Source organism: Scyliorhinus canicula, chromosome 2 (assembly GCF_902713615.1).
Source record: "Scyliorhinus canicula chromosome 2, sScyCan1.1, whole genome shotgun sequence".
In the NCBI taxonomy this organism is placed as follows: Eukaryota; Metazoa; Chordata; class Chondrichthyes; order Carcharhiniformes; family Scyliorhinidae; genus Scyliorhinus; species Scyliorhinus canicula.
The window spans coordinates 219,641,257-219,654,823 of record NC_052147.1 but is presented as its reverse complement, the minus strand read 5'-3'; the positions used below and the strand labels follow the sequence as shown (position 1 = coordinate 219,654,823).

The 13,567-nt window shown below is 43.6% G+C and overlaps 1 protein-coding gene across 3 annotated transcripts in view; it reads left to right on the top strand.

Annotated features, from left to right (window-relative positions):
* Positions 1-13,567, top strand: part of LOC119961957 (activin receptor type-1-like) — a 136,422-nt gene that overhangs the window by 84,886 nt on the left and 37,969 nt on the right. For all 3 annotated transcript variants that reach the window (XM_038789579.1, XM_038789578.1, XM_038789580.1), the window contains one exon: positions 8,640-8,903. In XM_038789579.1, coding sequence (XP_038645507.1) covers positions 8,640-8,903 — 264 coding nt within the window. The remainder of the gene's footprint in view (positions 1-8,639; positions 8,904-13,567) is intronic.

Below are 13,567 nucleotides of genomic sequence, written 5' to 3'. Positions count from 1 at the left end.
GCGCATGCGCACGGCGGCGGTCTCCAGCAGCCGCACCGTGCTCCATGGCGGACTCAGACCACGGACTCCGACATTAAAAATAGAACTCCCTGATCGGCCGCGCGCCCAACCCTGACCGCTCGCCCAAACACTGCCCGTCCGATCGGCCTGCCCCCAACCTGGGTGGCGGTGGACTGAGTCCACTTTTCAGGGCCTGGAGAATCAGGGAACTGGCGCGGTCCCGATTTCGTGCGCCGAAATGGATTCTCCGCCCCGGTGCCGGCTGCGATTTTGGCGTCGATGTGCGGAAAATCCAGCCCATGTAGTCTTTGTGATGTTAAGGATATGGGGTGGGGTGGGGGGTGGGGGGGGTGGGGGTGTGGGGGGGGGGGGGGGGGGGCAGGGTGGGGAGAGAAGAAGCTCCGCTTGGTCAAATGAAATGCAGATGTTTTACACTTGGTTTAACCTGGAGGGAGAGTCTAGGCGTGTGAGTTTGTGGTGGCGATTGAAGACAGGAACTTCACTCTTTCTAATATCTAACTGTCAGAAATTGCCACTCAGATTTCAGACCAGCATTTTAATGACACAAAGGCAGTGGACATTTGAAGAGATGATGTGGCGAGGTAGAGCTGGATGTTATCAGTGTGTATGCGGAAGCTGACTTGTATTCAGGTTGCGGTTTCCAAGTTGTAGCATTTTGATGAGCTGAAGGAAAGGGACAAGGGTAATCCTTGGTGGACCTGAGGTAACAGGGGATTCATTGCAGCAGATTCTCTGCCTACAACATAGAACATGACCTTTCCCAAACCCAACATCCCATTCCACCATTAATATAAGCACAAGACCTCATGAGAACACCAAAATCCAAACTCTGGCATAAGAGATTGAGCGATGTCCACATCACCTGACTACCGAAGACTGTCGGACCCATCATCACCTTATCCATTCTATCATCTCCATCCACCTGGCCCCCAAATAGCGGAGGCAAGCGAAGTACTGCTGCAAGAAAACGAACATTGAAGACTCAAAGATCCTGCCAAGGTAGCCCTTTTCAGTCAGTGCCTCACTGACAACCACTCTATCTGCAGCAACCAGGAGCAACAGGAACAATGTTTTGTCATTTATCTTGCGATTATTTCATTAACATAGATTGGTTGCTATGTTTGCCAATTAACTATAGTTTCTGTACTTTAGAAGATAATTTGTGCAAGGTCCTTTTTTGAGAAGTTCTTCTATACTACACTCATGAAAGTAATCTTGAGTTAATACATGAATTTGTATTGTGTTTCAAAGGGATTATAGAATCATAGAATTTACAGTGCAGAAGGAGACCATTTGGCCCATCGGGCCTGCACCGGTCCTTGGAAAGAGCACCCTACTTAAGCCTCCACCCCATCCCAGCAACCCCACCCAACCCTTTTGGCCACTAAGGGTAATTTAGCATGGCCAATCCACCTAAACTGCACTTCTTTGGAATGTGGGAGGAAACCAGAGCACCCAGAGGAAACCCACGCAGACTGGGAGAACGTGCAGACTTGACAAAGACAGTGATCCAAGCCAGGAATTGAACCTGGGACCCTGGTGCTGTGAAGCAACAGTGCTAACCATTGTGCTACCGTTCCTGACATTTACCGCGCCAGATTTACCTGACATATATTTAAGGGGTCCAGAACCAGACAGATCCAGTCAATTCCCAAGAAACCATCATTACAAACATTGCTTCTTACTGGATTGTGGCATGATGTTTGGCGCTCACTGGAAAATTCTAATATTACCATTTCTATCTCTGATTTTTCACATCTGTCTATTAGTTCTGCATAGTAAAAGTATTGTGTGTGCAAGTATGGAAAATAGTGCCCTGATTTAATTCCTATCAGGAATGTGTTCCTCTTAAGGGGGTGAATACATTGAGAGTGAAAATTTATTGATTTAGCTTGAATGAAATTTGGAAAATTTCATGCACTAGATCTTAAAAAAGTAACATAATAAAAAGTCCCCATTTAAAAAATATTTTCCAGCAGCAGGCTTTTTGATGATTTTTAAAAATAAAGGTTATTCGTTATCACACAAAAAGTACCCTTTCACTTGTATATGTTCAACTAAATATTGGCCACAGGACTGAACACTGTCCAGTTTAAATGTCCATAATCACATATAAAGTTGTAGCTGTGTTAACAGGTAATAATAATTTTTAATATTGTCACAAGTAGGCTTACATTAACACTGCAATGAAGTTACTGTGAAAAGCCCCATGTCGCCACATTCCGGCGCCTGTTCGGGTACACAGAGGGAGAATTCAGAATTCCCAATTCACCTAAAAAGCACGTCTTTCAGGACTTGTGGAAGGAAACTGGAGCACCCGGAGGAAACCCACACAGACATGGAAGAATGTGCAGACTCTGCACAGACAGTGACCCAAGTTGGGAATCGAACCCTGGCACTGTGAAGCAACAATGCTAACCACTGTGCTGCCGCTAGCTTTTGTGGCTACTTTCACGAGTCTGATCTTGTCGTCCGTGAGATCCAGTATCCTCATGCTCGTACTGAGTATGATGGCCTTAAATTCAATGGACTTTTCCTTTTTTTCTTTTTCTCCCACCGTTTTCATTTGCTTAAAAATAATTCTAACTTTCCAATTCTGATGAAAAATCACAGACCTGAAACTTTCTGCACAGATACTGCCAGTTCTGCTGTGTAATTTCAAGTATTTTCTGTTTTTATTAGCTAGATGCAAGATAATTAAAGGCAATGAGTAGTGGTGGTGAATATGCTCACTGGAAATTGTTTCACGTATACCACATCAACTGCATTACCTCCCATCAGCCCTCTCTGGTGCCTCATCAAAAAAACTCTGGAAAATATTTTATTGGAGATATTTTCACATATACACAGAACAGAAATGAGTAAACAATAACAGTTAACCATGCATAATTGTCGCTATTCCCCCATACCCCGTTTTTACAGCTAGCCACCCAACCCCTAACAGAACACAAAGAACACCCCCTCTTTATCCCCCCTCCCTTTACTGACTTGTTACTGTCCCTTAAAGAAGTCGATGAACAGCCTCTAGCTTGTGGAGAACCCCTCCTCCATCCCTCTTCTGGCAAACTTGATTTTTTTCTACGTGGAGGATCTCTACCAAATCTCTCACCCATGCCCCCACTTTCGGCAGCTCCGAGTCCCACCAGCACAACAAGATCCGCCTCCAGGCTATTAGGGAGGCAAAGTCTTACCAGATCAGCATCTCTCCCCACCTGTACTCCTGGATCCTCCAACACCCCAAATACCGCCACCCATGGGCACGGCGCCACCTACACTCCCAAGATCTTTGACAATACATTTGCAAACACTTTCCAGAACCCCTCCAACTTCGGACATGTCCAAAACATGGACATGGTTTGCCGGACTCCCTGCACACTACCCACACCTATTTCCCATCTCTGGGAAAAAAACGACTCATTCCACCTGGAACTGTATGAGACTCCGTCTTCCACCTGGAACTGTATGAGACTCCGTCTTCCACCTGGAACTGTATGAGACTCAGTCTTGCACACAACGAAGATGAGTTTATCCTCCACAGTCTCACTCTACACACTGGCTTGCATCGCTCCTCCCAACTCCTCCTCCCACTTGTGCCGGACCTCCACCACCATATTTATCTGACGCCTTGCCCTCGCCTTTCTCTCCCTCGGACAGAAGCTTGTCCTGTAGCACTGGAGGCAGCAGCCACCAAGTCAAACCTAGTTATTTCCTTAAGATAATCTTTATTATTGTCATAAGTTTGGGAACACAGACGGACAATTCAGAATGTCCAATTCACCTGTCAATCTCATCTTTCGGGACTTGTGGGAGGAAACCGGACCATCGGAGGAAACCCACACAGACACAGGGAGAACGTGTGGACTCCGCACAGACAGTGTCCCAAGCAGGAATCGAACCTGGGACCCTGGTGCTGTGAAGCAACAGTGCTAACCACTATGCTACCGTGCCACCCTAAGTCATCCAACCTGCAGGTACTTGAGCCTATTCCCCTTTGGCAGCAAGTACACCTCCTCAAGCTCCTCTAATTCCGCAAACATAATGATAATCTTTATTAGTGTCACAAATAGGCTTACATTAACACAAGTTACTGTGAAAATCTCCTAGCCCACAAACCAAAAATACTCTATCCCCAACTGCCACCACACCCAGAAACCCTGCCCGGAACAAACCTGTGATCTACCACAAATCGACGCCCATTGGGACATGCCTTCCACCCTACAGTGCTGCCGACATTGGTTCCACACCCTCAATGCTGATACCACCTCTGGGCTCATGGAGTACCTGGCTGGCGAGAACAGAAGAGGTGCCAACAATAATGCCCTCAGACAAACCATTGTCAACCGCCCCAGGAGCCTCGGACATACCCTTATCTGCCATTACAGCTTCCCAAGCCAGATCGGCCTTCTTGAAAGTGAACCCTCAGAAATCCCTCAGATCCTAGAGGCTGATGTTTTGGCCTTTGCCTGCTTGGTAGATATTACGTGCGTGGAGGGACTCGAAGCCCCTGAAATCAGGGGTCTGGGTTAGCAACATGGCTGGGTTTCTCAGACTTCAGAAAATTAAGTTTGTCCTGAGAAGATCAACATTGGCGTTCATTCTGAGGTGGCAGCCGTTTATCGACTTCTTCGGAGAAAACCAAACTGTCAGCAGATTCAATAAGGGGAGGGGGAAGTAAGGCTATTTTTTTGTCTAGATTAGGCGGGAACAGTGGGAGTTGGAGGGATGTGTAGCGCACTGAACTATGTTTACATTTGTATTTGTATCTTTTATTGTTATAAAACCATAAATGCCTTAATAAAATGTTTGTAAAAAAAAAGAAAGCAATGGATCCTGATGTAATCCCGTGCACTCTGATCCTGAGTGGAGCAACGGGCAGGTGTGTTTGTGGACATCTTCAACCTCTCCCTACTCCATTTCGAGGTTCTCACCCACTTCATGAAGACCACCATTGCAAACAGAACTTGGGTCTAAAACTACAGTTATGCCTCTTTATAATAACGGTGATTTGTCCAGCGAGATGCAGTGAGTGGAGGATAGTTGCGTACAATTATATGCATAAAATCAATCACCACTTACAGCGGTGTAGTGATTGGTGAGTAACCAAATCCTCTATCATGGCTGGGGGTTGTGGTCTTGCTGCACTATTGCAATTCCACCAGTTTTTATTCTGCGGAACCCCCAGTTCTATTTTGTTTTGAAAATGAAAATGAAAATCGCTTATTGTCACGAGTAGGCTTCAAATGAAGTTACTGTGAAAAGCCCCTAGTCGCCACATTCCAGCGCCTGTTCGGGGAGGCTGATACGGGAATTGAACCGTGCTGCTGGCCTGCCTGGGTCTGCTTTCAAAACCAGCGATTTAGCCCTGTGCTAAACCAGCCCCATGGGATTTAATAAATAGGTTTGTGGTAGTTATACAGAAACTAAGATATTTTCAAGTCCTCTGATGTATGTACTGATTATATTGTATAACACTACAAAGAAATTCAATCACTTGGAGGAATTGGAACTGAATGTTGCGCAGGCGGCCAGTGTCTGTGACGCCAGCTGGAGAGCTGGTGAGAACCACATGTTGCCTCTTTTCAGGAAGGCCCACCGCATCTTGTGCCACTCAGGCACTTGACACGCCAGTGACAGGCCTTCCCCCAGGATCAAAAAGATGCTGTGGGCAGCATGGTGGTGCAGTGGATTAGCCCTGCAGCCTCTATTTAATCAAGGTGGGAGTGGGAAGATGGAGGGGTGCCCGTCTGCCACCAACCCATCTGCCATCAAACTTGCCATATGGGAGGGCACAAGGTTCTGCCCTTTGCCTAATGTGGGCTATGGAATCTGGAGCCCCATTCAACAACTTGTGGCTCAACTGCAGTGGGTAGCTGAAGTTGGCAGAAATCAGCATTTCCGGCTCAAATACTTTGGTGTACTTCTGAAATGACCTCAAACCCTTTGGAGCTAAATTTGGGGCTCTTTTAGTTATAACTGTAAAGAATAACTGTGATATCCAAATGGCCTGAGGAGATCGTGAAGTAGGAAAACTGGGCTAGAGAATGGGAGAAACTTTGCAGAGAAATCAGATCATTTGAGGAACAGGAGGGGAAACTAATCGTATGAACCTTAATTCAAAGGCTGTATAATCTTGCAGCAGTTGCAGAAAATTACATCCGCCAATATAAAAACACCGTGCTGGGGCGAATCGTAGATTCTGCTTTACTGATAATTTCACATTTCCTTTTTTAAATGTATTTTATTCCAAACATATTCAAAGGTATGAAAACATAAATAAATCAAAGAACATTCTTCACACCTCACAGTTTGTGCAAGTTCTTCCCCCTTTTCATTCCATGGTCATGAAATTCCAAACATGGCCATTGAATCTTAATATTTACTGCTGTTCTTTTTAGTTATTTGCAGACATTTTTGGTTCTGACCCTGCCATCCCTCCATCCCTGTCACCACTGCACCCCCATGGTCTTGAAACAGCCTCATTTCATTACTCTTGGAACATTGGACAGAATTCTGTTTGATGCAGATGCACAAATTAGCTTCTTTCCTGCTCCCCTTCCAGAGTTATGATCATTGTTCACTAAAGCTCATCCAATTGAAATTCATGATGTGGAGATGCTGGTGTTGGACTGGGGTGAGCACAGTAAGAACTCTTACAACACCAGGTTAAAGTCCAACAGGTTTGTTTCAAACACTAGCTTTCAGAGCACTGCTCCTTCCTCAGGTGAAGGAAGGTGCAGTGCTCCGAAAGCTAGTGTTTGAAACAAACCTGTTGGACTTTAACCTGGTGTTGTAAGACTTTTTACTGTAATTGAAATTCAAGCAATAGAGTCAGCAACCTCTTAAGTTCTCACTATGTGTTAATTTCAGTGCCAGGCAAATGTAATCTAAAGTACCCTGGAAAATGCCCCACTTTTTAAAAATCATGCACCTGCTTGTCTCGCAGTCCAGTGGTGAACGTGGAGTTTGCAGGTTGCTCTATTACTGCAAGCTCTGAAGTTATTCAATGTACTCATTAGAGTTTATAAGCATAAGAGGCGAGCTTGTTGAGCCATTTAGGATTCTTAGGGGGCTTGACAGGTAGATGCTGAGAGGTTATTTCCTCTTGTGGGAGAGTCTAGGATCAGAGAGCATAATCGCAGAGTATGGAGTTGCCCATTTAAGACAGAGATGGGGAGGGATTTATTCTCTCTAAATCTGTGGAATTCTTTACCACAGAGAGCTGTGGAGGCTGCTTCATTAAGTATGTTCATAGCTGTGATGGACAGATTTAAATCAGTTAGGGAACCAAGGATTATGGAGATAAGGCAGGAAAGTGGAGTTGAGGATTATATCAGATCAGCCAAAGGGAGGGAGGACCGGGGTGGGGGGTGGAGCAAGAGGGAGTAGCCAAACCCAGCAGGAAAGAAAGGGGAGTAGCAGAGAAGGGGGTTGGGTGTAGGGGGAGAGGGGGGGGGAGACAAGAGAAGGGGATCAATAGAGGGGAGCCAGGAGGGGGGAGTACGAGGGAAGGAGATCAGTAGAGGGGAGCCAGAAGAGAGGAAGGAGGAGGAAACACAAATTGAGGGGGGGGGGGGAAGAGCGCAGGAAATGACAACGACCACAAAAAGCACAGCAAGGCGAAAGAGAGAAATAAGGAACAGGAAGAAGGAACGACAGACAGCCAAAGCTGAGGCAAATGGACAAAAAAAAAAACAAGAGATGCAAGTGACATCAGGGCACCACCCAGGTGCCCCTTCCATCCGGTTGTGTATTGCTTGTTTTGTATTAAAAAAAGAAGGGGGGAGAAAAGCCCCTTTTTCCGCTATGTGTTGTGAAATATTTTTTTTAGTTCCTCTGTTTTTTTTGTATTTCTGTGTGAACATTTGTAAGTATATCATGTATAAAACCCCCCAAAAATTTAAAACAATAAATCAGATCAGCAGTGATCTCACTGAATGGTGGGGCAGACTCAAATGGGTCAAATAGCCTACTTCTGCTCCTACGTTTTATGGTCTTAAGACAGTTCTCCATTGATATAGGAAACCAAGCTCTGTGAGACACAGACTTTTACTGCTTTCGGAAATCTAAAAGGCCCCTAAATATTAGAGGTTGTACTTTTTCATAACCTGGAACCCTGTGGTTGAGTTCTGTACATCATTCAATTAAATTGTGGATTTTTCAAAGTTTTTACTCTCTCCAGACACACACTACTTAATTGTAGATAGCGGGTGGTGAGGGTAAAGTTATTTTTGATCTGTGACTTTCTTTGGCAAAAAGACTGAAAATTATTTTTGGTTCATGTTTTGTTCTAGAAAAGGCAGTCTTGTGTCAAATAAAGTAACAAAGAACAAGATTAAAAATGCTGAAACATGGTATTTATTGTTTCTTTTTTTTAGTATATTAGGATGAACACTGAAAGAGTTATTTCAAATAACGTGCTAAGTATTATAGTTCTGAAATTTGAAACATTTGGGACTGTTCTGTGATGGATACGGACAACTGAGAGTCAATGAGTTTTAGTACATCTTGTGGATACACAATTCTTAGCCTGTTATATTTGCCCGTTGCCATGGGCTTAATTGACTAACTGCTTAATTTTCTCCAATGGCTCAACTTATTTTTGAATTTTGTGTTTGCAGATGAGGAGCCAAAATTAAATGCAGGCCTCTTTAAGTGTGTTTGTGAAGGGATGTTTTGTGGAGGAGTGGATGAATGTCTCGGGCAACAGTGCTTTGCTTCACTGAGCATAAATGATGGTCATCCAGTTTATCAAAAAGGTTGCTTCCAGGTATATGAACAGAGTAAGCTGACGTGCAAGACTCCACCATCAGCAGACCAGACAGTAGAATGTTGTCATGGCAATCTGTGTAATATGAACATTACAGCTCAACTGCCACCTAAAGGTAAAACTTATTTATAAGTACTGGAGCCTGTCAAAAACTGTGATCGAATTATATAATTGCCAACTGTCCCGTGTTTAGCAGATGTTTACAGTCCTAATTCAAACTCTGCAGCAGTGAAGATAACGTAGGTGTGTTAAACAATTGCTCTGTGTGGTGAATTCAATGACTTGCAAAACGGTGTACTTTTCTGACATATGGGACTAACGCAAATTGAGTCCAAAAGCTTTAAGATTTCATTTCATGAACTTTATCTGGGATATCAAACTGTTGGAGACTATTAGTACTTTTATATTGTTAAATCATGCACAATCTTGTTTTGCATTCTCCTGCGCTTTTCTTTGAATATCTCTGGCACGTGGGGATCTTGCACGTTGCTACAGTACTCAGATTACTTACTTTTAGTTTTTAAAAGTTAACATTCTGTTTATGAAAATAGATCGGAAATGATGACCAGATGTATTGTTTCTAGCTTTGTAAGACTGTACACGACTGCTCAGGATACCAACAGTTATCAAGCTGTTTTTGATCAAAACAAATGTTTCTCACATGCTATCATATGTTGTCAATTTAGTTCATAGTTCAGATCAATACCCGTATTGATTCTTCCTCATTTGGTCACTTTCTTTCTTCTTCCTCATCTGTTTTTAATGATACAGCTTTTCTTTAAACCTCATCCTTTGATTGCTACTGATCATTATTGGGGGAAATTGCTTGAGTTTCTTGTACTACTTTTGTCAGTTTTATAGACCCTGTTCAGATTCCATTTGTTTTAATCACTTAGCAATTATATTATTTTTTTTCCCCCAGATAATATCTGAATACCGATTAGCAGGTTCAAAGTGGCTGGTTTAAATGTTTGCAGGGCTCAATATTTGCAGGGTGTCAGTGGTTAGCACCATTGCTTTACAGCACCAGGGACCCGGGTTCGATTCCTGCCTTGGGTTACTGTCTGCGGAGTCTGCACATTCTCCCCGTGTCTGCGTGGGTTTCCTCCGGGTGCTCCGGTTTCCTCCCACAAGTCCCGAACGACATGCTTGTTAGGGTAACTGGGCACTCTGAATTCTCCCTCCGTGTACCCGAACAGGCGGCGTAGTGTGGCGACTGGGGTATTTTCACAGTAACTTCATGTAAGTCTACTTGTGACACTAATAAAGATTATTATGATCTGATCTGAATAACCTGTTGTTGTTTACAAATCCTATTTATATTTGCTCCTAACATCGTTCACATCTAAACTAAGAGTTTACAGATTAATACCATTGTCACCTTTTTGATTGAACTTTTTTTGGATGTTGATGATTTACCTTTATTGCATTAAAAAAAAACAAGAATTCCATTAAATTGAGTCAGAGGAGGATGGAAGGGTGGAGGAGGGGTTACAGATGTAAAGAGGGGTCAGATCATAAAGGGATTTCAACATAAGGATGAGAATTTTGAATTTTGAAGTGCTGGGGGAGCAGATGTTCATGCTAATGTGTGGGATACGATATTGACCTGGATGAGTTGAAGTTTCCGGGGGATGGTGGATAAGAGGTGGATAAGAGACAGGTGAGGAGAGCACTAGACTACCCATGTCCAGAGGTGAGAAAGATGTGGGTGAATGTTGCCAGTTGCAGGTGACCTGAGGTTGGAGAGGAAGCAATCAAGAGGCAGTCTCGATGATACAGAGACATGGGGTCAGAAGCATGGCTTGGAATCAACTAGGACACAAGTTTAAAAAAAACCTGGGGCAGCCTGAGGCAGTGGCTGAAGAAGACAACCTAATTTGTAGCAAAGGTGAGAAATTGTGAGGGGCCAAAAATGATTACTCTGACCTTCACGTGCTTGAATTAATGAAATTCTAGTTTATTCAAGCTTTCAGGTCAGATCTGCACACTTACAACACTCGGCAAAAAAGGGTGTCAATACAGATACTGGATGTCAATACCATACACGTGAAAGCGGAGGCATTGTCTGCAGTTGATGTTTTGAGTTTGGAATGGCTACATAGATATTTATAAATGAGGTTACCTCTATCCTTGTGCATGTAGTTGGTTTTATATCCAAGGCATAGAAATTTTACATTCTGCTAGTTTTTAAAAAAGGTAATTATCGCTACAGTTAAGCTTCTGCACGGACGGTGTTTTAGGTAATGTTATCCTGAGAAAATGTCACAAAGAACATCTTAAATATTTAAAGTTGCACTGCTGGTATTCTGTGCAAACATTTTTGGATAGTTAAATATTGTTGTTGGATTTGGAGGTCAGGTTTTAGCATTTTTAAAATTCATTTACGGATGTGGGTGTCGCTGGGTAGGCCTGCATTTATTGCCCATTCCTAGTTGCCCTTCAGAAGGTGGTGGTGAGTTGCCTTCTTGAACTGTTGCAGTCCTTGAAGTGTAGGTACACCCACTGTGCTGTTAGGGAGGGAGTTCCAGGATGTTGCCCCAGCGACAGTGAAGGAACGGCGATATATTTCCAGGGTGGTGAGTCTCTTGGAGGGGAACCTCCAAGTGGTGGGGTTCCCAGGTATCTGCTGCTCTTGTACTTCTAGATAGTAGTGGTCATGAGTTTGTAAAGTACTGTCTAAGGGGCCTTGGTGAGTTACTGAAGTATGTCTTGTAGATGGTACACACGGCTTGTTAGAGGTGAAAATATTCACACGAAGGCCTGAGTTACAAGTAAAAAAGCAGTTTATTATATCAGAATTCTGGGAGCAAAGGCCTGAGGCTCTGCAGCCTTTGACAGCACCGTTTCTCACTTCAGCTAAGGCTCACACGGGTTAATATACAGATTCAAGGGGCAGAATTAGTTGTATTCTCATTTACATACAATCAATCAACTATATTCGCGTCACACTTCATTACATGCAGTCAATCAGTTTTCCTAGCATCCCAGTTATCACACATATGGTTAAAGTGGGTGTTGTCTTAACCGCCCCTAACTTCATACAGAAGTCATTCAAAACTAACATAATGATGTCCTGTCTGCAACTGGGGTCCTTGATCTTATCAAGGACACTTAACAGCTTCCCAGAACAAGAAATGCTATCAGCGGCTATTGAAATACTCCCTAGGTTCTCGAGGTAGTTTACGCAGTTTGTAACTTATTTTAAAGGAAGTGACTAGTTCAGTCATTTTGTGTCCTTCCTGATATTAACAAGCATTGTGCATACACTATTTCTACAAATTGCCTCTTCTAAACAGGCATCTAAGCCAATGAGTACCTTTTGTCTCATCAGAACTATTCAAAAGTAATATAGGAACACAAATGTAGTTACAGGGCCACCATAGGAGATGGTCATTGCCTGGCACTTGTGTGGCACCAATGTATCTTGCCGCTTAGCCCAAGCCTGGATATTGTCCAGGTCTTGATGCATTTGGGCATGGACTGCTTCACTACCTGAGGAGACACACATGGTGCTGAACATTGTGCAGTCATCCATAAACATCCCCACTTCTGACCTTATGATTGAAGGGAGGTCATTGATGAAGCAGATGAAGATGGTTGGGCCTGGGATATGACCCAGAGGCTGGTTTAGCACAGGGCTAAATTGCTGGCTTTGAAAGCAGACCAAGGCAGGCCAGCAGCACGGTTCAATTCCTGTACCAGCCTTCCCGAACAGGTGCCAGAATGTGGCGACTAGGGGCTTTTCACAGTAACTTCATTTGAAGCCTACTTGTGACAATAAGCGATTTTCATTTCATTTTCCTGCAGTGATGTCCTAGAACTGAGATGTTTGACTTCCAACCATCACAACCATGTTCCTTTGTGCCATGTATGACTCCAACCAGAGTAGTGTTTTCCCCCTGATTCCCATTGACTCCAGTATAGCTATGGCTCCTTGATGCTATACTCGGTCAAATGCTGCTTTGATGTCGAGGGCAGTCACTCTCTCCTCACCTCTGGCATTCAGCTCTTTTGTCCATGTTTGAACCAAGGCTGTAATGAGATCAGGAGCCGAGAGACCCTGGCAGAACCCAAAATGAGCGTCAGTGATCAGGTTATTGCTGAGTAAGTGTTGCTTGATAGCACTGTTGATGACTCCTTCCATCATTTTACTGATGATTGAGAATAGACTGATAGGGAGGTAATTGGCTGGGTTGGATTTATTGTGTTTCTTGTGTACAGGACATACCAGGGCAATTTTCCATATTGCCGGGTAGATGGCAGTGTTGTTGCTGTACTGGAACAGCCTGGCTAGGGATGTGGCAAGTTCTTGAGTCTTCAGTACTGTTGCCTTGGTGCTGATGAATCATGGTCTAATAACAGACTGACTGCTCAACTGCAGTTTTGTGACATTGTTCCAGGTGACTCCATAGATGACTTTTTTCAATTCCACTTATTTTTAGGACTATACTTGAGTCCAGCAACAGAAGATGTGGTTTCTTGCGACAAACTGATTGCTATGATGTGCTACTCTGCGTTCAATGTTGAAGTTGTTGATTCTGGTTACAGGAGGACTTTCATTCTCTTCTACTGGCTTTTTAAATACCAAATAAGAGTTAAATATCTCTTAATCTATAATCTTAGTGCTCTTATAGATATTTGAGCAATAGGGTTATTCTTTCATGGTGAGGGTGAGGTATTATTTTTGTCTCTGCAGTCTGTCTGGTTTATAATTTAAGTTTTGCTGACTTCAGCAATCTGGCAAATGAGGAATAAAGGCCCGAGACTCTTTCTTGC